The following is a 27928-nucleotide window of genomic DNA, read 5'->3' on the forward strand; positions in this document are numbered from 1 at the left end:
GTGCCAGCAACATATGGTAAGGCTTGGGTTTTCCCTTTGGGGATACAATGGGCCCCTTCAGCTCCTGCGGCTAGCCCTGCATGTCAGTGCTTTGCCTGTCTGGGATAACACCCTTGGGTGTTTGGTATATTGGGCCTGATTTATCAGAGGCCTTGTTCACGTGGCTGCTATTTCCAAAACCAGGTGCCGAGGTGAAAGCTTTCTGGCAGCACTTGACAGCCCTAGTTTGCCTCTGAAAGGGGGGGGCTGCAACAACTCCCACCACTACCCCTGCTAGTCGGTGATATTCCTGCCTGGGGTAGCACCTGCTGGTGGCTGTTAATTTGGCACAAAACAGCCCTCTTTATCAATGGGCTCGCTCACAGAGTAGCCTGCGGCCCTGTCTCAGCTGCCAGTGCCCGCATAGGCTCATAAGGAAAGGACTCACAAGAGTCCACCCGAGAACCCTGCCACTGTCTGGTAAGTCTGGAGAATTTTCCTCAGGTAGGTCCTGTCACACTGACAAGGTTGCGTAGGACCAGTCCCTTTTGTTTGGGATAGGAGCTATGAGCTCTCGGCCACCATCACCATCCCGCTCTACCTGGCATCATTCTGAGCCATGGGCTATGGAGTGCTTTATGCCTCCACATGCACTTTACAGATGTAGTGCTCCCTCGAACTCGCCTCCGTCATCATAATGTTTGGAGCCTTAATAAAACCTGCTGTTAACCCATTCAGGTTTGAGACTCACATGAGTCGCTGGGGGGTGGAAGATTTTCCAACCAATCTTCCTACACCCCTCTCAGTTGTCACAGATGGTCACACTCCTTTACTGTCAACAGATGAGTTCTTTGGTCAGCGTTGTTATTTGTTTTTGGTCGCCGTGTAGCCACGTACTCCTCTGCCATGAGGGCTTATCACTACTTATGGAGTTTGGTTCTGCCCACCCTGCAGGTAGCTCATGTGCACGCTTACAGTTCAGGCCTTCCGCATCACTGGGAGGCACTGTTGCAGGTGCATCACAAACACACTGCTGCTCGATACGCCTGAAAACCAGTGTCTAAGCAACTGACAGGTTAGGGCCTGCCATTTGTTGGTGTATGGCTTTTTAGCCAGAAAAAGATTGTTATTCTTGATAACCTGTTCAGGATCTAGAAGGTGACACATTCATTGTGCTGTAACATCTGCAAGAGCCTGAAGATGTTCCCATCAGCCTATGGCGTTCCGGGAACGTTAAACGCCTCAACCCCAAAGTTACCAGCCGCCACCCCTAGACATGTGGGGAGGCAGTGCCTTGACCGGCAGAACTGCTGGTAGGACTGCAAACTGAGCAGGCTCTTTACTTCTCTGTTGTTAACCAGTCAGTCCGTTTGACTTCTTTCTATCGTAGCTACCAGCTTTGCCACTATCTTCGATGTACATTGAACCCATTAGGATCAACCTCAACATGGAAAAGATTTTTGTTCTTTTTCTCTACCATATAACACTTTGGCAGGAAAAGATGCTTTCCAAATTCCAATCCATCTCGTGTCAAGGCCCATTATGATCGAGCACGACCGGTCCTGGCTTCAAATCTGCCAATTCTGGACATAAGCTCGGATCTCACTCCTTGAACAAATCTCCCTCCAAAATGATGTGATCCATTATCATCCTCTGTCACCTTCAGTGTGCTTCTTTTCATTCGCGCAGCTCACTTCTCAGTTCACCGCATCCCGTCTATTGGGAATGGATGAACCGCCTTTTCCAGACCCAGCCATCACTTAGCTGAGCACTTACACTAACTATGCTGAAGCTAATAAAGGATGCTTGCACCAAGCCACTTCCTATTAAAGATCTAGGAAGAATGTATTACAGGTACAAGGTACGAGGAAATGACATAGAAATTTTGGGATGACTCCAGTCCCATTTCTATCATCGTAGAACAAATTTATCCAAAACGAGAAATGATTTCCCTGAACCCTACTAATAAGAATACGGAAACATTGATGTCTTTGGCAGGGAGACTTATTCCCTTCATTCACTTCTGCTCCATGTGGCCAACTATCAATCACAATAGGCGCCTACCTGGAGCAATTTTGGTCTCAAATTCTACCTCTCTTGAAATCCATTAAAACAGAGCTTAGAAATTCTTGCTCTGAGACCACGACTCTAGCAAAGCAACACAGGATTGCTGCTTGACATGCAAAGGGCTTCAACTACTGTCACATCCTTAGTATCTATAGAAGGCTCACCTAGTCACGAACCACTGGCTCATCAAGGACACATAGGACAGAATTGAATGTCTTCCATTACATGGTACCAGTCTCTTCAGTCTTAGACCGGTGACACTAGAAATATTATTATTATTTACACAGAATATCTGGAGTTTCAGCCTCCCAGACATTTCGGTTCATACAAGAATGTCACCACATCTCTCAAGGTTACGTTATATAATTGTCTTTGTTCCCCTTTGAGTAACGTTAGACTCACTCTTTTTGTCTATATCCTCCAGGAAGAGACCTCTGCCTCCTGGGCAAACATGTCATAATCCAAGTTCCTACATCTGGCTTATGCATGGCTTCTACTTCTGTGCTATTATATACATAGAAAGGAGGCATCCGTCCCATCCTTGGTCTCAGAAATCTTTTCATGTGTATTCTACCGCAAGTTTCAGATTCCAGCCTCAACACTATTATCTAATCAGTAATTCCTAAGGTTTCACTGCCATTCAAATTTTCAACATTTGCAAGGTCTTTCAGATGGTACAGGATATCAGTTTGATAATAACCTTCCCCTGCGAGATATGGACATCTACCTGTACTGGTACTATAGCGTATGTTTTTCTTTAAAAAAAAAAAATTATAATAATAATAATTATTATTACTAGCAATCATCTCCCCAAATTCATGGCCTCCACGGCTTCAGTGCTAAAGCAATCCAGACTCAGCCTCCAACCACTCCAATAGTGGTATCTTTTCCTTTTGACCAACTGCAGGATCCCTAATCCAAGTAACTGCAAGTTCGGTTCTATCACCATTGGAAAGTATCGACCTTCAATGTATTCACTGGGGTCCGTACGCCGACTACAGGTTTTATTGCTCCTGTGCAGGTGCGGACGGAAACACTGTTGGGGACATATTCATATGGCAGTGAACAGGGAATTTGCCATAACTCTTCCCTCCGATACATTTCATTCTACGGAGAATCTTCCATCACCATCATTCCTAATCAAATGCGATCCAAATACCTCCTTGAGGTACTTGGTCCTAGTTCGCCTGTCTCAGATCGATATAGACAGACACATGTCAGTTCCCTCTGGTTCCTCACCTCCTAACTTCCATGAACTAGGCAACCTGGGAAATACTCCCACTTTGGCATCAGTGCTCGATCGAGCTCAAAAACCATGAACTCGATGTTGATGTGTAAATAAATAAATCTTTATTAAATATACTGAAACAAAGAACTACCTCACCAACTTTCTTAGAAACTGTTGCCTACTTGGCTTTCTGTTTATGCTTTAAAATGTTATAATCTGCTATTGTTGCACATTAACCAGATTATTCTGGTAGGTAGGACTTTTGTCTCACTCTAGGGTCAAACATCTTTTCACAGGACTCAGTACCATCCGTCCTCCATGTAAACACATTGTTCCTCAATGGTCTATAGATTTCTAAATTCACTCATGTGCCCGCCATTCGAGCCCATTTTCTCTTCAAATGCCAAATTACTTACTTTGAACAGCCTTCCTAGTGGCTGTCATATCTGCCAAGGGAACGCGCGAAATAGCTGGATTGTGATTTGATCCACCTGTTATTCAATTTTCCTGATAAAGTGACTTCCTACTTTAATGTCTCATTCCTGACGTATTCGACTAATTTTCATGTTTATCTATGCTTCATCTTACCATCATTCTTCAGATCACCATCATCTCCTTTAAAGCACATGCTCCACAATATTTATGTAAGATGCTCACCAGCATTTTCTCTGGACACTACCAGAGCTTCTAAACAGATGACAGGCTCTTTTGATGCTTTCATTCTTTTCATTTCAAAAGTCTAGTTTCTTCCTATCCATCTCTAGATCGATGGTCCAGGCTGTATCTATGGCTTGCCAGCAGTCAGACGAGTCACCGTCTAATTAGCTTTAGCCTCGCTCCACGGAGTGCTGTCTACCTCGGCTGCATTCAGAGTACAATCGAGACTCTCGACATCTACCGTGCACCAATATGATCCATGCCATCTACCTTTGCAGAGCAATACTGGCTACACGTAGGTACATGCAATACCACTAGATTTGGCAGAAATGTGATGCCATCCTTCCTACCGTGACGTCCCACCTGCCAATAAGTAAGCTTGCCAGTCACCCATATGTGTGTATTCACAGAGGCCACGAAGAAGAAAGAAAGGTTACTTACCTGTAACCATGGTTCTTCGAGTGGACCTCTGTGAATTCACACTACCCACCCATCCTCCCCTCTGTCGTCACGGGTATCTTATTGTTGTATAACTCTCATGCCCGGCGGACAAATTGCAGGAACTGAGGGGAATCTTGGGTGGGAGGAGCTTGTGCCTCATGGGGGATCACACCATAAAATTGTTACTTTTAGCTCTAGAATGCTCCGAGAATGTCAGCGCAGGCGCAGACTAAACCCATATGTGTGAATTCACAGAGGTCCACTCGAAGAACCATGGTTACAGGTAAGTAACCTTTCTTTTTGCCTTCATTTCATAGTATACAGTGGTGCCTTGCATTACAACATTAATTTGTTCCATCCGTCCCAGAAAAGAGCAGGAGGGCATTTTGTTTACCCAGCAGCCATTTTGAAACCGCCAATCAGCTGTTGGAAAATTGTTGTTTTGCGAAGAATTGGTTCCCAAAGCAGGGAACCGATCATCGCAAAGCGAAATTCCCCCATAGGAAACATCGTTTTGCGATCGCAAAAAGTTCGTCATAATGCGGTTTCGTTGTTAAACAGGACAATCGTAAAGCAAGGCACCACTGTATAACAAACATTAAAAAACCTTATATTAAACATTAATATCAAAGCTGAAATAACTTGGCAGCTAAAAATAAATGTACAACAACGAGGTGCCTGCACTTGACTGTCCAAAGTATGGCAGGTACTCGTGACACTTACAGTGCTAGTTACTTACTTGGAGGCCTGCAAAGTCTGGTTCCCTGCGGAAAAGGGGAGGTAGCCAGATGCTATGGGAAGGCCACCCCCCTTTTCCGGTGCTGAAAGAAGGGTTCCATAATTCTGTGCCTGGAGAAAGTGGGAACCTCCTCCAGTTTGCTGATCCTCACAAGCTGTTTCAACACTTGACAGCCTCATAGGCCCACGACCTATTACAGTATATGCACACTGAAGCATCAATCTACATGCAGACCCCTCTCACTTGTTGAGCGCAGATAGACTAGCTGATTCAATGTTTAAACACCTGGATAGAGGGACAAGCAACACTTTAACATTCCATAGCTCTTTTTCTCATGTGTAAGAACATAGATCATTTAATTAAGGAAAACAGATTCTTTCTAAATGTTGCTTTCAAGTGGTCCTAAACATTGCTGTGTTCTGCTTCCTGCCTCACAAGCTAATTCAGTTCTTATATTTGAAACAAGAGTAAGCAAACATTGAAGTTAAGGTTTGCTTTTGGAGGTATATTTGTATATTCTAAGTTAGTTCTTCTTAAATACCTGTCTATATCGTTTGACTCCAATTATGATTTGTTACATTTTAAGTACACTGTTAAAAATCCAGAAGAGCTCAGACAGGAACTGGAGAAACAATTAGCAGACTGGAAGACTGGAAACGTTGCAGAGGTTGGTGAATTATTTAATCTGGTTCATATGTGTTTTTTTCATGCTGTCCTCAGATTGGTGCAGTGTCAAAATCCCCAGATTCTGGATTATGTCCACCAGCTGCTCACAGAAGCTGAGAATTACATATTCAAAATGTGCTGCTTATATACCATCCCGTAGTGCTTAAAGATCTCTATGAATGGTTTATAATTTTATTATGCGCGCACACGCACACACACATGCACACACTCACACACACACACTCCACAAGATGGGTACTCAGTTTACTGACCTTAAAACATTGAAAAATCAAGTAAAGGAACTGAAAAACAAATAGTTTTTAAAGTCTATCATCTTCAGAAAAGTTTTTTCTATGTCACATGTAATTTCATAATTTTGTGTTCTGCATGATCCCATGATACGTTTTTCACTTCAACACGTTTTCACTTTTTAGTAATATATTTTGTGTACTTTGCCTTGTGTGTCAATGTTTTAGGAAAAAGCAGCAGCAGAAATGTGGCAGAGGTATCATCTACTTACTGCACCCCTTTCACAACAGCTATGTGAACAACTGCGACTTATACTAGAGCCAACTCAGGCAGCTAAACTGAAGTAAGTTTGGTCTGTGTAACGCTTAAAGTAGGACTCTCTGATACCTATGTTATAATATGCTATTATATACGTATTACAGTATTCCATTCTGAATAGTGCTTTGAAAAGTAAAGAATTACTGTACACAGGTCTATTTCTTTCTACTGTAATCCATGGGAGTGGTATCAGAGGAGCAATTCTATTAGTCTGTTGTGGAAAAGTAAAACAACTATAGTACTGCCTTAAAAGTAGCACTTATTTTACAGTATAAAACTAGAGTTGGTGTTGATGGTTGTGTGTGTGTGTGTGATTTGATTTTGTACATGTGTAGAAAAAGTATGTAATTGTGTAGCATGATCAGAACTAAGATTTCTGAAAGTCTCAGCTTTCACTTTCCAAGGAAATGTTTCTCACCATTATGGCAAGAGATTAGTTTGAAAGTAAGTGGGTAATATCTGCTGAAGTCTTCAGAGATACAGATGTATGATTTTCAAAGACGAGGGCAGGAGATTTGATGGATTTGGTAAAACTGAAGAGCAAGACCAGAACAAATTATGGAAAACATTATGCTGAAGATTTAGTTTGCATAATTTGTGCAGGGTACAGAGTTCATTCTAACTACAGTTGGTAGGATATTATTTTTAACATAAAAGTATTAATGGATCTGTCTGTAAAGCAGATGAAAATAATTGCGGCTACAGTATATCACTTATGTCACTTAACCTTGTGTCTTCATTCCTGTCAGTTTGTATCAACCACTTTGTGTAAACTATTTGCTTCAGAATGTTTATTCTGCAATGCCCTTGCGCCCCCACCATAACATGACATTAACTGCATGCCAGTAATAGTTTGTATTTTCTTCTTAATTACTAGAGGTGATTATAGAACAGGGAAAAGACTGAACATGCGCAAGGTGATTCCCTATATTGCCAGCCAATTCCGAAAAGATAAAATCTGGTTACGAAGGACCAAGCCCAGCAAACGACAGTACCAGATTTGCTTAGCCCTTGATGACTCAGCCAGTATGATAGACAACCACTCTAAGCAGGTAAAACAGAAATGATGAAAATAAAACTGCAAGTTTGAATAATTTGCCTTTAGAGTTTCGTGCTTGTGATCATTCAGGGTGCACCAACCTATCTCCTACTATTCTTTGTCCCTCTTCAGTTGATAATAGTGCACGGGTAGAGAACGTGGAGCCCAAATGCAGCTTCCCAGCATCCCCAAATACACACTTAATTTTTTGTTTAGTTGTCTGTTGGGGGAAGGGTTACAGAGAAACAATTTCGTTACATTTTGGTCCTCCCAACACCTGTCCCCCAAATTTTTAAGAAGTAATAAAATTTGCCACAAAGGGGTGGGTTTTTTGTGTGTGTGTGTGTGTATTTTGAAAGAAAAAAAAGGGGGAGATAAGCGTTGGAGGAGCAATCCAGCCCATCCAGTTTCAGGGAGGGACCTGTGGCCCCATTCCGCTGGAGATGGCCCGCCCGGTGTATCACTGACGCTGTTCGCTTTTCCCACCTGCTACTTACCATAGAGCCTACTCCAAGCTCGGGGCTAGCAGTGAGGGCAGGAGTTTCATATGTGGGCCACAATATGATGAGTGTCAGTGTATTGATTTCCGCATGGCACACAGCAATTGGGATAGTCACTTCTGGAAAGATTACAAATTGCGCAATGGGGTACGTCATTCTGTTCTCTAGTTTCTTAGAGGTGTTTGTATGATAGAATCAGATCTCTTAGTCCTTAAAGGGGGCTTTGCTCAACAGGAAGTACCGTACCTTTAGAATTTTGTGGTTTCTTAACTGTTAACATTTCGTTTGGTGCCAAATGTTACATACTTAGCTTGAATATATACAGTGGTTTTCAACATGATTTAACTCGTTTTCTGTAGCTTGCTTATGAATCCCTGGCTGTGATTGGAAATGCTTTGGCTCTTTTAGAAGTGGGGCAGATTGCTGTATGTAGGTAAGAACATTTATAAAATGTAATTTAAAAATACCTGTAAAGCTCTCACACAATGCACAATTTAATGTGTTTTTTCTTTTATTTCAGTTTTGGAGAGACAGTTCAGCTACTACATCCATTCCATGAGCAATTTAGTGACCAATCAGGAGCCCGGATATTACAGCACTGCAGGTTTGAACAAAAGAAAACCAGAATAGCTGAGGTATGTCCAATTCTACTGTAGCACCGTTCATTCAGTTGAGAAGGCCTTGTATATACCTCTTGCACATTTGAATATTTCAGCTTTCCGAGAACAATTTTAAGTTCTCCTTTGAACAAGCGTTTTTACAGATGCCGATTTTTTATATATATATATATATATACTGTATGTATATATTTAGCTGTGGTGGTGAAAAAAGAATGTTGGTTACTCACCACAGATATGATAATTTCTGCAGTGGATGAGTTGCTTTTTCTACAGAAATATCCAAAACTAGTATCTTTCTTGCAGATAGAACTTGCTGTCTGTCCGAAAACACAAACACACACACACACAAACACACACACACTTTTTCTGGAGGGATTGGATATCCAAGGATTCCCCTCTTCCATGCAGGAAAATAGAGGTGCTGTTGAGCTAGTTAATTTATTGCTCCATCCAGTTTATATTGAAGCAGCAGAGTATAATTCTGCTTCAGTCATTTAAGAAGGAAATAATATGGCCAAAGTATATATTAACTCTTAGGCAGTTCTTAGGCTTAATTCACTTTTCTGTTCAATTTCAGTAGCACTACTTTGGGATGGATTTTTTGACTCTCTGTTCATGAGTTTATTCTCTTGTTTTTCTAGTTTTTAGAATCCTCAGTAAATATGTTTGCAGCAGCACAGCAGTTGTCTCCAAACATGAATCCAGGTTAGTCTCTCATCTTAGTTTTTTTTAAAGTTTATTACCATGCCAGAACTGTTTCTATGCTGAACTTTTGGCAAGTGTTGCTCTTCTTTATAATGCTGCCGAGTTCAGATAGTAATTATAAACAAGTAATGTTAGTAAGCAATATAGGTAATATAAGTAATATAGACAGTTATATTTGAGTTCTAGGTAATCTCAATCAGGTCTTTATTTCTTTCACTACTTACAGAGTAGATTATCATAACTGTTTTAAATGTGTCTGGTGTAGGATACATTGCTTAGATTTTCATTCAGAGCAGAAGTCAACAGAACTCACTTTCAGATGTATTTATTAATTAGAATCTATGTGTACCTCCAAGCATATAATGTTTGTAATATGGGCTATTTTATGTGAATTCTGCTGAAACTAAAAATATTCCTGTCTTAATAGAAACTGCCCAGTTGCTCCTTATAGTATCAGATGGAAGAGGTCTTTTCCTTGAAGGCAAAGAACGTGTGACAGCAGCTGTTCAGGCTGTTCAGCATGCTGACATCTTCATCATTTTTGTAGCATTGGATAATCCTAATTCGAGGGTGAGTGAAAACTGAGTGGTGTTCCCTTTACATGGGCGAAAAAGGACTGTTGGACAGTTCAGTGATAAGATCTCCCTGGAGCCAGAAGTTGGGAGTTCGATTCCCCACTGGGCCTCTTTGACAGGTGCCGGACTAGATGATCCATAGGATCCCTTCCAGCTCTGCAGTTCTAAGATGATGATGATGACATGCTGTTTGATGAGAAATGTATTAAGTTCCCTTTTTTGGTAATAGCAGTAAAGAGAAGTATACTTCATAATAGAACAATCTGATGGAAAGGCCTATGGAGATTTCTGATTCTTATCTCCTTGATAAATGTTTAGTTTATCTCTGGCTAGAAACTTGCCCAGTCAGTTAAGTGTTGTCTGACTTGCAGATTAGTTCACCATTCTGATATGATTTCTTCTTCATCTTTCCGCAACACTGAGAAGAGCACAAGTCCCTTTACATTGGAGTCTAGCTTGGACTGTTCTCAACATTTACTCTCTGTAACCAAATTCTGAGACGTGCAAAGACCCACAATCATATTCAGTATCTCTGATGTATACTAATTTGTCTAGACACAAGTAGATAAGGCAGTGTAAGTTTTTGGAGGTAGGAGGTGAGGCAGGGAGAGATTATCCTTTCAGTTGTCCACTCAGAGCTGCTCTTGATAATTTTCATTATTTTTAAAAAAACTTTATTTTCTTCCCTTGCCTTTGGAGACAAGAAAATGCATACTATTTCTATAATTATTTGATTCTTCAATTTGCCATTTTAATCTACAGGACTCCATCATGGACATTAAAGTACCTGTGTTCAAACACCCAGGAGAAATGCCAGAAATAAGGTCGTACATGGAAGAATTCCCCTTTCCCTTCTACATCATTCTCAGAGATGTAAATGCCCTCCCAGAGACTCTCAGTGATGCACTCAGGCAGTGGTTTGAATTGGTGACTGCTTCAGACATCCTGTAGAATTTACTGGGTCAAGTGAATATCTAGTTGCCACTTCCAACCTGCTGCTGTTCACATGGACCAGAAATCACACTCTTAAAACATGCATTCTCCCTTCTCAAAATAGGAGACTATGCAAAGAATCACAACTTTGGACTGTACTGACTTTACTTTCTTGCCTATAGCTGGAAACAGTGGGAAACCACTTTCTTCCTTTGATTACTCCTTGAATAATTTATTCTAACATTTATTTGCCATGTTGGTGTCATTTAAAAAAATAGGCAGTTCCTAAGACTCTGTTTCTATTGTAGTAAGAAGCTAGTATCTGTTCTCGGAGAGGAAGTTGCAACTAGAGATGTTTAACCATAATAAAAATACTTGTCTGTCTTAGGTCACATGTGTGAGTGGACCCTGTGTTTGTGGGGGTAGGGATGGGAACTGAATTTTACACAGCCAAAAAAAAAAAAAAAAAAACCACAAACCTACTTGAATACTTGACATTGTTCAGCATTGCTGAAAAGTTGCTGGTTATCTGATAATGCTAGAAGGATGTCTTTGTGATAGGAAAGACTCAGCATTATCATTTTACACTGTGAAGTTTGCCTTCTCTCCAAGGCAAATATTAAGATGCATTTTGGTGTCCTAAAAGCATGCACAGGGACTTCTCCCCCCAACACTTTTTTCATTACAAGAACTATGCATCATTTGTGATTATTAATAAAGATGTTTTTGTTTGTTATTGTGTCTGTTGTTTGTCAGACTAAATTGGAAGTAATCTAAAATAGTATTTGCTCTGTCAAAAACCCTGCTGCTTTGGGTAATTTTGACATTTGGTTAGGCAGTCCACTCGTCTACAGTAAGTACATGTCTTTATTTTGATGTCATAATTGTAGGTGTTACTCAGCTCACAACTTGGGGTATCAGTTTAAAAGCTACTTCAGTGTTCATCAGTATAACATTCATGTTCCTTATTTAAAGCTTAATGCATTGCAACTATGCAATTAGAATATTATTTTAATTAGTTTGTAATTTTTAAAAAAATCCTAAATGCTTCAAGAAATGGCACTAGATTTTATACATTCCAGGTTTGTATCCAAGTTATACTGCTGGGGGGAAATTACAACTGCTGATATTCTGCTAGCAGTTGCATAACTGACACAATGAATGCAAGCCACACCTAACTAAATGAAGCTGTAGTGGTGGCTACTATATAGAGATATTTAAAGAAGCTTTGGTGTAAGATGTAAACTGACTTTATTCATTAATCTTGTTAAAGAGGCTTATGTGTCAGACCCAGTTCAAAGGAGTGGGAATGCATCCACCTGTTCTTCAGTCCCTACATCATCATGCAAAGAAGCTATTATATTAATGCAATCCTGCTGCACACCTATCCAACATGTAATAACTGCACAGGATATTCTGTCAAGCAAAGAAGATGTGTTTCATTGTATAACATTCCTTTTCTCCAGCGTTTTCCTGAAGTATTGTTTGTACTCCTGCAACTACTGGCCTTCCCCTGAGCCCGTTGTGTAGATGGTGCTGTTTTATATACCGTAAAGGTCCATTTTTGGAGAAGCTGTTGTTTAGTATATTAGATGTGACCTGGCCTTTTCATGGAAATTTAATGATGGGAGAAAGAACTCAAAAGGCACTTTAAAAGAACGATCTTCATTTTAAAAAAACATACATTTTGTAATATAAAGGCCATGATTTTTTATTTTAACAGTTAACAATAATTTAAAGAAATTTAGCATTTAAAATTTAACATAAAATGCCTGGAACTCTAACAGAATATTGCCACACAATCCCACTCAACATAATTTGTGAAAAAGGGTGATATTATCATCATCATCATCTGTTAAAAGAATGTGGACCACAGCAGTTCAGGGATCGCAGTGGTATGTACCAGTCTCGTTCAACGCTACAAATAGTTGTGCATTAGCTGTTGGTGTTGCTCATGTACCATTCCAGTACAAGATTATGGGGAGATACAGTTCTTTCAGGTTCAGTAGCAAGAGAGTTGCTGTTTGTGCTATTACTGTATATTTTTGCACAGTGGCAGATGGCAGATGTTATGGGCAACAGCAGGTGAAACGTAAAATTCCGGTAGGACACAAACTTCTGCAGAAGTTAAATGTGTGATGAACAGCAAGGAAGAGGAAACAATTGTGGCTCTGTAGTGACTTGTTCGCTGGTGTTCAATTGCTTTGCACAAGAAAAAAGACAGTTTTGATCCCCCAATAATACAACTTTAAAAGTCCAGCTGCACATTTTAGTCTTGTCTTTTCCACCTTAATTCATGGCTCCTTGCTGAGTGGAAATCAAGCATTCACTAGGTAGAGTCTATTTTAACATATCTGGATATAGTGACACTATGGCTGCGTGGATGGGTGTCAAAATGGATAGTGTTACTTAGTGATTAAAACTGCAGCTTCCCGCAAGCAGTGGTCTTGTTGACCCTACTTATTTATATTTATAGTATTTGATTTGCATACTGCCCATATGGCAACCCAGGCCACTCTACTGCTTTATCACGGCTACCACAATTTTATGCTGGGGCGAGTTTTGCTCTTTATTGGTCAACGCTGCCGCTATGTCCTATGTTATGAAAGCGATTTCTTTTGAGCCCGCGAGCAAGATCCAATGCTTTAACCCTGAATGTGGCAGGCAACAAGACCACCACCAAGCGTGTACAAAGTGTCTTAACCCTGCAAAGACTTCATCCTAATCACATCAGAACGAAGAGCCTGCGCCACCGTCGTTTTTTAAAATGAGCCTCTCTTTTGCCTAACAGTGGTGCTAGTCCCGATTAATGGGGAAACCCGGAGGCGTCGTCTAATTCCAACCGTCATTTCTTGCTGTCGAAGCGGCGCTTTCTGGGGTTTTGCGGGGCCCAAAATAAACTGGCCCTGCTTTGGAGAAGGCGCGTCTTGACTTGGCTGGGGAAAAAGGGAGCACCGCGTGCTGCCTGCTTGACGGCTGGGAAAAGCAAATGTTTCCTGGCCTCGAAGTGCAATTCCTATTCGTTTAAACTATAAAGCACTTTTTCCCTCTCCACGGAGGGCTTGCGCCTTAATTCTTCTAAAAGGCAAGCCGGGAAAGCAGCCAAGGAAGCGCAGTTTCCTCTCCTTGCTGGAGCCAAGCCGTCACTCCTCACCCGGCGTCCCGCCTTATTAACCCCCCCCTTCCTCCTCCTCAGGCAGTGGCGGCTCGTCACTTCCAACCTCGGGCCGGGGGGGAGGAGGCGACATGGCCTCTTCCCTCCCGAACGCGCCTGAAACGGAGCGGGGCGCTCAAGAGCCGCCTCCGCCGCGCCCAAAAGGAGAGCGAGGGAGCGAGTGGCCGTCCGTCATGGCGGCGTCCCGGCTGCCCCCGGCGACGCTGACCCTGAAGCAGGTTGGGTGGGGGAGGGAGAGGAGAAAGACCGGGGGGTGGGGAGACTCCTTCCCTGTCCTCCATCCTTTCGAAAAAGGCCCGGCCGCCGCTGGGAGCCTCGCTAGGCCTGGGAGGGGAAAGAAAGAGAGGAGGCCCTCAATTAAGACACGGCGGGCTCCCTGCGCGGAGTAGCCGCGAACCCCGCCCTCTCTCTTTCTCTCTCTCTCTCTCCCCTTTGCTTGTGAGCTTGACTCGGGTCAGGGCTCCGTTTGGCCAAAAACACTTTTCCCTTTCGGGGGGCCCTTCCGTGTTTTGCTTTGGGTTGTCCTCAGGAGCGTGTGTCGCTCATGCAAGGTTGCCAACTGTTTTGGGGTGGCGGTGGCGGGGGTGGTTCTGTTCCTACCAAGCCCCCTGGGACATTTGACAGTGGCCATTTTCCCCACCACCCCCCGCCCCCCACCCCCAAGTTGAGTTTCTGGAAGGGGAAAAGACCTTGTCTAGGAAGCGGAGCAAGCTATATTCTTTAGTCTTGTTGGTTACAAAGAAAGAGTACCGACGTTACTCTTTCGTTTCATTTTTAAAGCACGATCCCTGCTCCTTCTTCTTGAACCTTTTCAGCTTGTCTCAGATTGTGGGAAGGGTTGGCAAGGTTTAGGAATATAAAGCGTATTAAACGGAAAGGACACTTTCCTGCAAGTGCAAACCACAGCTTCAGTGCCGTAAAAGAAAGAAGCTTCCTTGTTGATGGATCTTGAGGAAGCTGAAACAGAGGTAGCAATAATAGTGATGGATGCTAAAGGGTTTGTCTTATACATGTTCAGTGTGTGCTACATCACCTATAAATGCACTTATGCGTATATTCATAGGAGATCTGCATGCTGGTGGGGGTCTCTGCTGACAATGAGTAAGGAGAAGGTCGTGCATGTTGTGTGGTGGCTGCTGTGCAAAAAGAACATGCCCAGCCAAGGGGGACTTACCTATTAAAAATAAAAGTGATGATCTTACCGTGCCTTCATGCAAATCTATGGGGTGATCATATCTGGGACCGCTCTGGTGTGCTGCACTTTGGCAAAAATATTTTAGAGCTGGCAAAAGTACAGAAAAGGAGCAAAACATCTCCCCTTGGGAGAAAACTTATAGTGTCTGGAGCTTTTTAGTTTACAGAAGAGGCAGATAAGAGTATATGTGACAGAGATGTATAACATTACATGTTTTGAGGAGGAAGGAGGGAAGATTTTCTGCTTCTCATGTAGTTCTAGAAACTGGAGAAACCAGATGTAGGTAAATTGTGGGGGGAAAGCTAGCTGTAAAGTACCTGTATCTTTCTAAATTATGAGTTATCCTTTTGCTTTATGCATTTTAGTTCTTCAGGAGGCAGCAGGTTCTTCAGTTGTATAGAAACATCCTAAAGACCATTCGGCAGGTACCTAATGAAGCTGACCGTCATTATTTGAAACACTGGGCAAGAGATGAATTCAAGAGAAATAAAGATGCTACAGATGAGGTGAGAAATATTAAAACCACAGGTATGGGTATGCTTATGATAAGCTTGGTACAGCACAATCAGTTGGTGTGCCATTATTTCTGTTCCGGTGCAATTGGTAGTAGTGCCACAAAAATATCTTCTGTGAAAGAGCCAAACATTTTATCAAGGCTATTCAACATATATCTCAGGGTGTGACTAGACAAGTTGTCCCAGGCTGGATCCAGCTAAAGACAGTCACTTGAAAGTGCAATCTGAGATTTAGAACCATCCTTGCATCCACATGCAAGGGTTGGATTGTTTTGGTGTAGGAAGTCATACTGCACCTCAAAGCGACCCTATTTAGCCTGTTCTCCATGCCCCCATCATCTCCTGTCTCCCTGTCTGTGGGGAATGGGGGGGAACTGTTCCCCCAATTTATTGGGAAGCCGCCTGGCACTACATTGGCTTGTCACCAAAGTGAAACAGTGCTATGTTATAAAGAATGAAAGAAAAGTGAAAAAAGAGATCTCCCTGTACTACTTCTGCAGTCTCTCTCTCCTCATACATATTACTCATATTTATTTATTTTGGTAAGTGACATATCACAGCATAAGCTTGCCACCAAAGTGAAACTAGAGGAAGAACCCGACGGATCATAATTGGATAGCTGTTAAGGTCGCAACTAACCTCTACCTGAATAAGGTAAAGACTGCATGTCGATCATTCTTCGCTAACCGGATAAGCAAAGCGTCAAACCAGCAGGCGGAGTTATTCCGTACAGTGTGCAACCTATCCAGAACTGGTTCAGCTGATAGGCCTCCCCCTAGTTTTTCACCTGACCAGTTTGCAGCTTTCTTTAAATCTAAAGTGGAGGCCATCCGCCGGGAGCTCTCTCCTTTTTTGAATACAGTGAGTCGAGCTGAGATGTCCAGTGCTCCATCTTGTCTGGTAATTTTCGATTCTTTTCAGCCTGTGATGCCTGACTCTGTGGACAAGGTGCTTGATCGCTGTCGAGCCTCCTCCTCCTCCCTTGACCCTTGCCCGGCTAATCAAAGCAGCCAGGCTGAAAACAACAGAATGGGCCACAGCAATAATAAATGGGTCTTTCCTGCCCTCAAGGAGACACTCATTAGGCCCATAAGAAAGAAACTTAATATGGTGGCGGACGAGATTGGCAATTATAGGCCTGTCGCCAATGTTTCTTTCATGAGCAAAGTGGTTGAGAAGGTGGTTGCTGGCCAGCTTCAGGCCCACTTGGATGAAACAGATGCCCTGGATCCATTTCAGTCGGGCTTCAGGCCGCACCATGGTACAGAGACGCCATTGGTCGCCCTGTATGATGACCTGTTGAGGGAGGCTGACGGGTAAAATGTCTCTGTTGGTCCTCAACATCTTGGCGGCCTTCGATTCCATCGACCACGGTATCCTCCTGGGGAGGCTCTCTGAGCTGGAAATCGGTGGCTTGGTGTTTGCCTGGCTCCGTTCCTTCTTGGAGGATCGACCCCAGAGAGTACAGCTTGGGGAGAGTGTCTCGGCCCCATGGAATCTCAATTGTGGGGTCCCACAGGGGTCGATTATCTCCCCAATGCTGTTTAACATCTATATGAGGCCTCTGGGTGGGGTTATCAGGGGGTGTGGACCCTCGTGTCATCAATATGCTGATGACACCCAGCTCTACATCTCCTTTTTACCAACTGCAGGTGATGCCGTCCTGTCCCTCCAGCGCTGCCTGGGGGCTGTACTGCAGTGGGTGCAGGAAAATGGGCTGAGGCTGAACCCGGACAAGACAGAAGTTCTGAGGGTGGGCGCCCCTGGGGTTGTTGGCCTGGGTGACTCTCACATTTGGGGGTGTGTGACCCTGGCTGCTAAGAGTGGGGTTCGCAGCTTGGGGGTACATCTGGACCCGACGCTCACCATGGAAACCCAGGTGGCGTCGGTAGTCCGTACCGCCTTTTTCCATCTTTGGCAGATTGCCCGGCTGCGACCCTACCTCAACACGGGGGTGCTCACTACCTTGGTACATGCACTCGTAATCTCAAGATTAGACCACTGTAACGCGTTCTACGTGGGGTTGCCTTTGAGGCTGATGAGGAAACTTCAAGTGGTGCAGAATGCAGCGGCCAGACTCCTTACTGGAGTGAGAGAACACCAACATATTTTTCCTATTCTGGCCATGCTGCATTGGCTGCCCATTCGTTTCCGCATTGACTTCAAAGTTTTATTGCTTACCTATAAGGCCCTAAATGGTTTAGGACCTCAATACTTGGCGGAACACCTGCTCCCACCAAGATCTACTCGGATCCCCCGTGCAAGTCAGGAGGTGAGACTGAGGAGCCTGACGCTGAGGGAGGCCCGGAGGGAAAAGACACGAAACCGGGCCTTCTCGGCAGTGGCTCCTTACCTTTGGAATAGCCTTCCTCCAGAGATTTGCGAGCCCCCCACGCTGGGTACTTTTAAAAGCCAATTGAAAACATGGATATACATCCAGGCCTTCCCTCCTGTCAACATTTGACTCCCTTCTCTTTTTTGCTATTTATTATTTACTATATTTCTGCACTGTATCTGTTATTGATTGTATTGTAATGTTCTTGCGCTATTTTAATGTAGATGTATATATGTCATGCTGTAAGCCGCCCAGAGTGGTAGAATATATCAGATGGGCAGGATATAAATTGAATAAACGACCAAACAAACTGTGCTGGATTATAAAGGGGATGAGGGAATATCACCATTTGCATCCTTTCCTGTCACCCCCTATGCAGGTAGTAGGAGAAAACTGGGTGGTTTTTTTCATTTATTGGTAAAGGACTTATCACTTGCCACCCAAGTAGTATAGCACTGAACTGTTGGAGGGAAACCCCTAGTGCTGCTGCTTTGATTCATTTCCAGTGATCATACATGCTTGAAACCAAACTAAAACAGAACAAATTTACGTACACTAAACAAACAAACAAACAAAAACCCCTGCTGTCAGGGACCAAACAAAAAAGGTGCAGGTAGTCATAGATAAGGGTTAGACTGGTTCTCAGTTACCTGTACATCATACAGTACAGTTTATTACACTGGCTAAGATTTGCAGATTAACAGCTTGATAGCCCTATACCTGTTTTAATGAGCCATTGACACTTTGTCCTCACTTGAACACAATGTTCACCACTGTGGGATAAATACAGGAGACACGTTCATTCATTCATTCATTCATTCATTCATTCATTCATTCATTCATTCATTCATTCATTTAACTTATATGCCGCCCACTCTACCCAAAGGTCTCTGGGCTGCTTACAACATTTACAATTCAATTAAAATACAATAAAAGATAAAATGATTAAAATATAATTAAAATTGCCATCAGGACCCACAGCTAATATTATTTCAGTTAAAAGCCTTCTGGAACAGGAAGGTTTTGACCTGGCGCCGAAATGTCATCAATGTCAATGCCAGATGAATTTCAGTTGGGGGGGGCATTCCATAGTCTGGGGGCAGCTGCCAAAAAGGCCCTTTCTCTACAAGCCCTCCCTCTTACCTCCTTGAGGGACAGCTCTTTCAAAAGGGCCCCCTGGCTAGATCTTAACTGCCGGTTAGGATCATATGGAAGGAGGCGGTCCTTCAGGTATCCAGGGCCCAAGCTGTTTAGGGCTTTATATGTCAAAACAAGCACTTTGAATTGGGCCCGGGCAGCAACTGTTAGCCAATGTAACTTGAACAGAATCGGCTTGATGTGTTCCCTGGCGGCTGCACCACTCACCAGCCGCACAGCTCGATTCTGGACCAGTTGCAGTCGCCGGACCGTCTTCAAAGGCAGCCCCACGTAGAGCGCATGTACTCTTTATGTCTGAAAAAGTACCGTATTTTTCGCTCCATAAGACGCACCTTTCCATAAGACGCACCAATTTTTTAGGAGAAGAAAACAGGAAAATATAATCTGTTTTCTTCGCTCCATAAGACGCACAGACTTTCCACCCCCCTGTTTTGTGGGAAAAAAGTGCGTCTTATGGTGCGAAAAATACGGTAGCTTTTGATCCACAAAAGCTGACATGACACTGAAATAAATCTTAGTCTTTAAGATGCCACAATATTTTGCGCCCATTTCTTATTTTTGCCTACTTTGTCATTGATCTGCTTTTAATAATTGGCTTCAAATCCCACTTTTTCTTCAAAGACCTGAAGGTGGCACACATGGCTTTTCGTTCTCATACCACCCACCACCAAAGAAACAAACCAGACTGAGAGCCCCAAGTCACTTAGTACAGTGGTCCTCAACCTTGGGCCTCCAGATGTTCTTGGACTTCAACTCCCAGAAATCCTGGCGGTGTAGGCTCCTGGGAGTTGTAGTCCAAGAACATCTGGAGGCCCAAGATTGGGGACCACTGACTTAGTAGGTTTCATGGCTGCATTTCCCAGGGCTGAGCCACCTATGGCACACTGACTGTATTATTTCCTCTTGCCTGGTTTTCCTGCCATAATGTTACATTCTGTGAAGTTCTGTTAGCAGAGCTGGTGATTTGTTCCTTTTCTGTAAGAATCAGTATACATGTTCTGGCCTTAATTTGGTGGCCTCATAACATATAATGCTGTTGACTGTGGGGAGAGTCCTTTTGTTAAGCAGGTTAAATTAATTTTGCAAAGTTACTGGCAGGCAGACATATTTTTCACTGACCTAGTAGAGGCCATAATATATAGAACAGTGTTCAGTCCATCATAATATAATCAGCAGAGGTGGAACCATTGCAGTCTAGGCTACACTTGTGTGGAACTATGAATCATAGTTTTTCAGAAGACTAGCATATGGAGAAAGCAGTTTGCTTTCTTACCCTTTGATGCTCCTAGCAAAAGTGAAAAGATAAACCAGATTGTTTCTTTGTCATACCATCTAAACTTCACACTCTCAAAGAAACCAGGAAAGTGAAAACAAACCTACGTTGCAGTTCTGGCATATGAAAAGTACAAGAAGCCAGACTCCCCAGATCAGACAGCATACAAAAATATCTCTTCCTGATTTGTGCAGTGATCTCTTCAGCAGAGAGAAGCAGAATAGAAGGGATGGGGCTGTTTCACAAGAGGCTGGAATTCCAGGGAATGCTGTCATAATAGAAATGCAATACCATATGTGTCAATGTATATTACCTTTTACCTGCTTGACTACTAAGTACAATATTTTTTATTTTTTGCTTTACAGGCTGCAGTTAGGATGATGATCACTCAGGGCAACTTACAGCTTCAAGAGCTTGAAAGAACATTAAAGCTGGCAAAATCCTAGCCTTAAATTATGCCCATGGATTACAGTATTTTTTCAACCTCGTGTTCTCAAAATTTTGCGCTGGATTGTATGCAATTTTTTTGGGAATCAGTGAGAAAATTGAGGCAGAGTGGATAGTATTGTTTTAGGGTGTGAAGGCTAAGTTCATGTAAAGCATAAGGTGTGATGGGAGGAAATACACAAAACACAATGTGTAATGTATATATTTCTAGGTCCAAACCAGATGTGTCAAAAATGCAAAAGAAAACCTGGATTTCTTGTATAAATGTGAACGAACCCTGTAGGCACCAGAATGGAACTAAATAGTACAATTAGTTATACTTTGTTCCGTCCTTTCCTTGTCAGGTTTAAAAACTGGAGCTCCCTTGATTATTGATAGTAGATCAGCTGCTGCTTTGATAAAATTGATGGGATTAAAGCTTCTGGAATTATTTGTATCAACCAGTTTTACATACAGTTTTGCTTAGATACTCTCTAATTGAAATCCTGTTGCACAGTAATGCAAAAGGTGTAGCTATTAGTTGAAAAAAATTACAAATTGCAGATTATATTTTAAATCAGTTCAGCTCAGAGAAGCTGTACTTTGGAAACATACACCTAATATGAGGTGCTAAATTAATAGCCTTTTAACATCTGAGCAAGAAAAGTGCAGATATATTTGCAACATGAATGTGGTATTTATGAATGTATTGATAGATACTTATTGGCAGGGTTGTTCACAGAGAAGAGACAGAAGACTAGGTGCTCTTACTTGGGAGTAAATTTCTGGAATTCTTTCCATATGAAGGTGCAGAGGTTTGGGGGGGGGGTAATTTAAAACTGGGGACTATACATAACAGTAGCTTGGTTTTTAAAAGCCAGTGTTATATTTGCCACAATATAAAAATTAGCTGCTTTATAAGATACAATCAAAAGATTTTAATAATATTCACTGAGAAACTATGGATCTGACTATTTGCTTTCTAGTTCCTGCATCAAATTAAATTAGGTTAATTTAAGGGAATCACAATCAATCTATTAATTGTTCTGTTGCCTCTGTAACTTAGTATACAGTAATTGCTTCATAGTAAGAAAATGTTCTCCTTGTATTTTTGCATGCACTGGTTAATCCAGGTCAATCTGTATCACCTGGTAGGTCTTTGCATGACTTATATTTGGTGGCAAGAATTTTTCACTATTGATTGTTTTAACTAAAGGAAGAACCAAATGATTTTTCCACATCAATTAGGCTTATAAATGAAGCAGATGTGAAAGTATGATGAATTCTGTTCTGATACTGGAAACAGATGCTACATGCAGTAGATGCTCAGAGGCAACCTGTTTTTGATTATGATTATATGTTATTTGCTCCTGACTCTTGGTGATCAATCTTGGAGCTCTCTGAAATAAACACAGTAGATCTGGAAAGGCTGTTCCCCTCCAGTTCAAAGCAACTCTGCTTCTATAGTCTAGAAACACAGAGGCCAGATTACTAATTGGGGTGAAAAAAATATATTTCCCCCACTCGGGCCGCCTTGCACTGGTTACCTGTTAGATTCTGCATCAATTTCAAGGTTCTAGTTATTACATATAAAGCCCTAAAAGGTTTAGGACCTTGATACCTGTCAGAGCACCACCTTCCACCTAGTTCTACTTGTGTCACTCGTTCTAACCAGACTAGATGGCTAAGGGGCTTCTCGGTGGTGGCCCCTTTGGAACATCCTCCCCTCTGAGATCCGCCTGGCTCCCTCACTGGGAGTTTTTAAGAGTAAACTGAAGATGTGGCTCTTCAGGCAGGCCTTCCCTCCTGCCACTACTTAATTTTTTTCTCCGTTTTTTGGCTTGTTTTCATCTTTTTATTGATGATTTTAATTTTATTGCCTTTTTGGACCATAAACCGCCCAGAGTAGATTCGTCTAGATGGTGGTATAAAAGCCAAATAAATAAATAAATAAATAAATAAATAAATAAATTCTTCAGTAACAGTTGGCTATTATCTTCACTGAATATAAAACACAGTGAGTTTGGAGCGTACAGAAACCCACATCCAGCACCTGGAACTACCAAACAGCTATCAGAGGAATAAATGTGGATAACAGTCTATTTCTTTGTTCAGAGTGTATGGTGGGATTTCCTCAGGACAGCAACCTGCATCCTGCTCTCTCTGGATCAGGATCGAATAGTGGAAAATTTAGATGAAATTACATGGCTAGATGCCAAAACACATCATGTACACCAATCACCTTTCCCTATAACGGTATCTTACTGTAGATGGAACTGAATTTAATATTCAGATTTTTCATTACTAAGATTATTTCATGCATACATCTTCACAGAAGTTTATACATTTTAGATCTGAAGGCAAGGTTAATAATTCTTAAATTACTATTAATAATGCCTACTGCAAAATTATATTGCCTCTCTCCATCCTGCATACATCCTAGAGAATATTAATAATCATGGCCAAAATCATGTTGAACAGTTACTGTTCATGTCATAACATTTAGACAAAATGCTGAAAGTTAAGAAAATATCTGTTATGTGACTAGTGCAAATAAGTACACAACAGATAATACATATGGACTTTTCTTGGCTTATGGCAGTTGGCTTCCAAAAGTTACACTATTTGCATCACTATGTGCATCAGGATTTCGGCCATAGAATTCTATCAGAATTGTAGAGCTGGAAGAAAACTTAGGGGTCACAATTCCAATTCTGTGCCCAAGCAAGAAAGTTCACAGCTAAAGCATCCTTGACAAGTGGCCATCTGCTTAAAATCTCCCGGTGTCCATTAGCTACCGAGGCAGTCCATTCCACTGTTGAACAGCTTTTCCTGTCAAGAGGTTCTTCCTAATGTTTAGTCAAGATGTACTTTCTTGTAAAGTGAGTCCATTGGTTTGGCTCCGGCCCTTTGGAGCTACAGGAAAAAAGCTTGCTCCATATCCCACCTGACAGATACTTGAAAGTAACTATCATATCACCCCCTCAGACTTTTCTCTAGGTTAAACTTTCTCAACTCCCTGAGCTGTTTCTCATGGTTTTGTTATCTGGCTGCAGAGCCAGAGGTTAGAAGTTCAATTCTCCATCGTCCCTCCTTGACAGGGACTGGACTCAATGATCCACAGAGTCCCTTCCAGCCGGCAGGGCATGGATGCATGGATGGATGGATGTAGATGTTACTGTGTGCCATAGAGCTGATTCTGACTTATGGTGGGTGACTCAAGGTTTACGTCTGAGTATATTACAGATTGTTAAAATCTAGCTATTGCACACAAACAGCCCAAACCAGTGTTGTGCGTGCCATGTACTACATTCTCATATTTCCAAATCATGCACATTTAATATGCTTATATATTTTTGGATTATAGGATTTAAATTAAACCTATTTTGCCCAAGGCAGGGTATCAAGCATAGCAACACAGGATACGTTTCTAAACGCAAGTAGAAAAATGTGGACTATTTGGATTAGGAAACTTGCAACTATGTGCATAAAGACCTTCCTGTATTTTCCATACAAAACTAGCTCTCTTTTTTAAAGAGCTTTAGTCAAGATTGTACATTTCCCAGTGAGAGGTAAGAGCTGTGTCCAGAGAGCTCTCTCCAGACCCCATAACAGATGCTGCCTCCTTGCCATCTTAAATTACCGGTATGTGGGATTAGGAATGGAGAGGCACATTTAAACATGTGCCTCCCCACCCTCTGGTCCCACACATGTCCTAACTCAGTGGTTCCCCACCTTGGAGAACCCGGCTGTTCTTGGACTGCAACAGCACAGCTAGTGTTGAAGGGTTCTGGGAATTGTAGCCCAAGAACACCTGGGTTCCCCAAGGTTGAGAGCCCCTGTCTTACCTGAAGCGATGCAGTGTAGCAGGCAGGCATATCCAAGAAAAAGCACATCCAGTTTAAGCCAGTGGTTCCTAATTCATTCAAGTAATACATCTACTCAGGTCTGTCTGCGCACTGGGTTGACTCAGCTGGCTCTGCTGTTTAATTTTGAATCAATTTAGAAAAAGAAGACAGTATTTATATAAAGTTTATTCTGGTTTTACCCACAGCTGAAGGAGCATTAAGAATTTTTTTTACCAAAAAAATAGCATATCACAACACTCAGGACTTTAAAAAATATATTAACCATATATATAGAGAAAAAGGTTGAATGACAGTATGTTTTGAAGACTACGACTCCCTTTCTTACCAAGAGAAATGAGGTATGAAACTTTAACACACCTTTTAGGTTTGACATAGCTGAGAGAGTAACGCCATACCCAGCAAATCTAGTGAAGATGAAGTGTACTTTAGGGCACAGATGGCCAACTTCTATCTTCAGTAGAGTGATGCTGTTCTTTTAAAAAAAAGATTCTGGACTAAAAGCATACATTTCTGTTACCCAGCGGTAACTGCTTCACAATTATCAAGTCCATGTGTTTAGGTACATAATTATGTACAAAAAAGCACACATTAATTTTTTTACTTTGTCATGAATATGACAATATAGTATACCTCAGCTTTTCCTGAAGAAGAAACTGAGGCAGGAGGTGAGCTGTGTTTGGGAGGACATTTTATTTGGTGAGGTATTTTCTTCTAGGCTGACCTTTGTTCTCCCTGACGGCATGGTCTAGGGGGGGCGGGGGTTTAGCTTTGAATGAATGCAAGCAGAAGCGGCGCCTAACGGCATGCAGAATTCTCTAGTTCTATTTTTGACTCTAACCTGGTAAATAGGAAAGCCAAATAGCATTACGTACACCTGGGGGGCAGGAAAGTTTTATGAGTAGGATCAGACTTCTGCACTATTAGGAAGCAAGCTGTAGGTGGGACTCGTCAGCCTTGGAAGGCAGCCCATCTAGGAGAAGGAAAACTCTGACTTCAAACCTCCCCTGCCTTGTGTGGCTACATCCACTGATGGAAAAGGCTTCAGGAGTTAACCTCGAGGCAAAATTCGTAGTCGTAGTCCCAGAGGCAGTTCGTGTCATTCTGAGCAACTCCTGCGACGTCACTGGAACCAGTTGTATTGGCTCTTGCCTTTCCATTGGACTATTTCAGCGATATGGAGAGGAGGGATTTGCTGCTTGGGTAACAGCCTATCCTCCATATTATTTTACCCAGGCATCGTGCTCTGGAGAGGACACTCCAGCTTTGCATATAGCGTTGAAATAACACGGAAAGTAGCAGTTACCCGGTTAAGAGTCTTTGCTTGAATGGCATAGAGCATGACGCCAGGGGCTACTTCCGACGGTGGGAGAGGTCATTGCACCTCACTAGGTAGCTACTGCCCGCTTTAAACTGGGCAGCCTCCAGACAATAAGGTGCTGCCTCACCACAGTCTGTTAACCTCATGGGGTGTGTGGGGCTTAGGGTGAAACCCAACAAGCAGATCGATAACTGTGCACCACGCAACAAGCATAAGAAAACTTCTCCCCTAAAGCTGGGCACCTGGAATGTTCGGACAATGGCCCCTGGCTTTTCTGATGACCGGCAGGACATAGACGACATGTGCAAGACAGCTGTCATTGACATGGAACTGAGCAGACTGCAGATGGACATTGCTGCCCTGCAAGAGATGAGATTGCCAAACATAGGATCTGTCAAAGAAAAAAACTTCTCATTCTTCTGGCAGGGAAAACCATTGAATGAGACTTGGGAATATGGTGTTGGCTTTGCGGTCAGAAATACTCTGCTGAGATCCATTATTCCATCTACTGTGGGGAGTGAAAGAAACCTGTCTCTGCAGCTCCACTCATCAGCGGGACTGGTCACCCTCATTAGTGCATATGCACCAACACTGTTGTCCACAACAGAAGTCAAAGACAAATTCTACGACGGTCTGGCAGCTACTATCAAAAGGTTCCTGAGAGACAGCCACTGTTCATTTTCAGAAACTTTAATGCTAGAGTTGGTGCTGATCACAATTCTTGGCCCATTTGTCTGGGCCGTTTTGGCATTGGGAAGATGAATGAAAATGGCCAACACTTGCTGGAGTTGTTATTATCGTCTTTGTGTCAGCAATACGTTCTTTAATATGAAGCTTCAACACAAAGTTTCCTAGAGACATTCAAGATGAAAGCATTGGCATCAGCTCGATTTGATCCTCACTAGACGTACTAGCCTTCCTAGTATCACGATCACATGCAGTTACCAGAGTGCTGATTGTGATACTGATCTCCCTGGTGTGCAGTAGAGTAAAACTGCGAACAAAGAGATTGTATCACACGAAAAAGGAAGGAAGATCACATATTGACACCAGCAAGACTCGCGTTCAAAGAAAAGTGGAGGAATTTGTCCAAGCACATGAGGAAACCCTTCTAGGCCTGGCTGATGCAAATGCACCTGAACGATGGGAACATTTCAAGAATGCTGTTTATAACACCAGCTTATAACACCTTCGGCTCTGCTCTCAGATACAGATAGCATTGGATACAGGTAACATCAATGGAATGTATGACAATATCAAACAGGCTTTAGATCCAATACAGAAGAAATACAGAAGTCATGGGCCAGGGCATGGACTCACCTCCCTCTATTACCATCTCCACACAAGAATTGGAGGTTGTTCATGACTTTGTGTACCTTGGCTCAACGATCTCTAACGACACTCTCTCCCTAGATGTTGAGCTGGATAAACGCATTGGCAAAGCAGCTATCATGTTCTCTAGACTCACAAAGAGAATATGGCTTAATAAGAAGTTGATGGCATATACCAAGATCCAGTTCTATAGAGCCTGTGTCCTGAGCACACTCCTGTACTGCAGTGAGTCCTGGACCCTTTGTGCACGGCAGGAGAGGAAGCTGAACACGTTCCATATGTGTTGTCGCCGATGCATTTTGGTATCACTTGGCAGGACAAAGTTCCAAATAGAGTAGTCCTAGAACGAGCTGTAATTTTTAGCATGTATACATTACTGAAACAGCAACATCTATGTTGGCTTGGGCATGTCGTGAGAATGGCTGACAGTTCGATTCTAAAAGATCTACTGTATGGAGAATTAGTGCAGGGAAATTGCCCCAGAGGGAGACCACAGCTGCAATACAAGGACATCTGCAAGCAGGATCTGAAGGCCTTAGGAATGGACCTCAACAGATGGGAAACATTGACATCTGAGCGTTCAGCCTGGAGGCAGGCGGTATAGGATGGCCTTTCC

At 42.5% G+C, this 27928-nt stretch overlaps 2 protein-coding genes across 3 annotated transcripts in view; both read left to right on the plus strand.

Moving 5' to 3' along the window:
- MDN1 (midasin AAA ATPase 1) overlaps positions 1-11452 on the plus strand; it is a 119471-nt gene extending 108019 nt beyond the window's left edge. For both annotated transcript variants that reach the window (XM_072998771.2, XM_072998776.2), the window contains exons 95-102: positions 5698-5778; positions 6254-6369; positions 7222-7396; positions 8243-8316; positions 8404-8518; positions 9145-9208; positions 9636-9778; positions 10546-11452. In XM_072998771.2, coding sequence (XP_072854872.2) covers positions 5698-5778; positions 6254-6369; positions 7222-7396; positions 8243-8316; positions 8404-8518; positions 9145-9208; positions 9636-9778; positions 10546-10734 — 957 coding nt within the window. In that variant the 3' untranslated portion in view covers positions 10735-11452. The remainder of the gene's footprint in view (positions 1-5697; positions 5779-6253; positions 6370-7221; positions 7397-8242; positions 8317-8403; positions 8519-9144; positions 9209-9635; positions 9779-10545) is intronic.
- Positions 11453-13911: 2459 nt separating this feature from the next.
- LYRM2 (LYR motif containing 2) lies at positions 13912-22220 on the plus strand. Its single transcript, XM_020787336.3, has 3 exons — positions 13912-14109; positions 15452-15592; positions 20733-22220. Exons 1-3 carry the CDS (start codon positions 13963-13965, stop codon positions 20811-20813), a joined length of 369 nt encoding a protein of 122 aa, XP_020642995.2. The 5' UTR covers positions 13912-13962; the 3' UTR covers positions 20814-22220.
- Positions 22221-27928: the final 5708 nt, after the last annotated feature.

This window comes from Pogona vitticeps, chromosome 1 (assembly GCF_051106095.1).
Source record: "Pogona vitticeps strain Pit_001003342236 chromosome 1, PviZW2.1, whole genome shotgun sequence".
Lineage (NCBI taxonomy): Eukaryota > Metazoa > Chordata > Lepidosauria > Squamata > Agamidae > Pogona > Pogona vitticeps.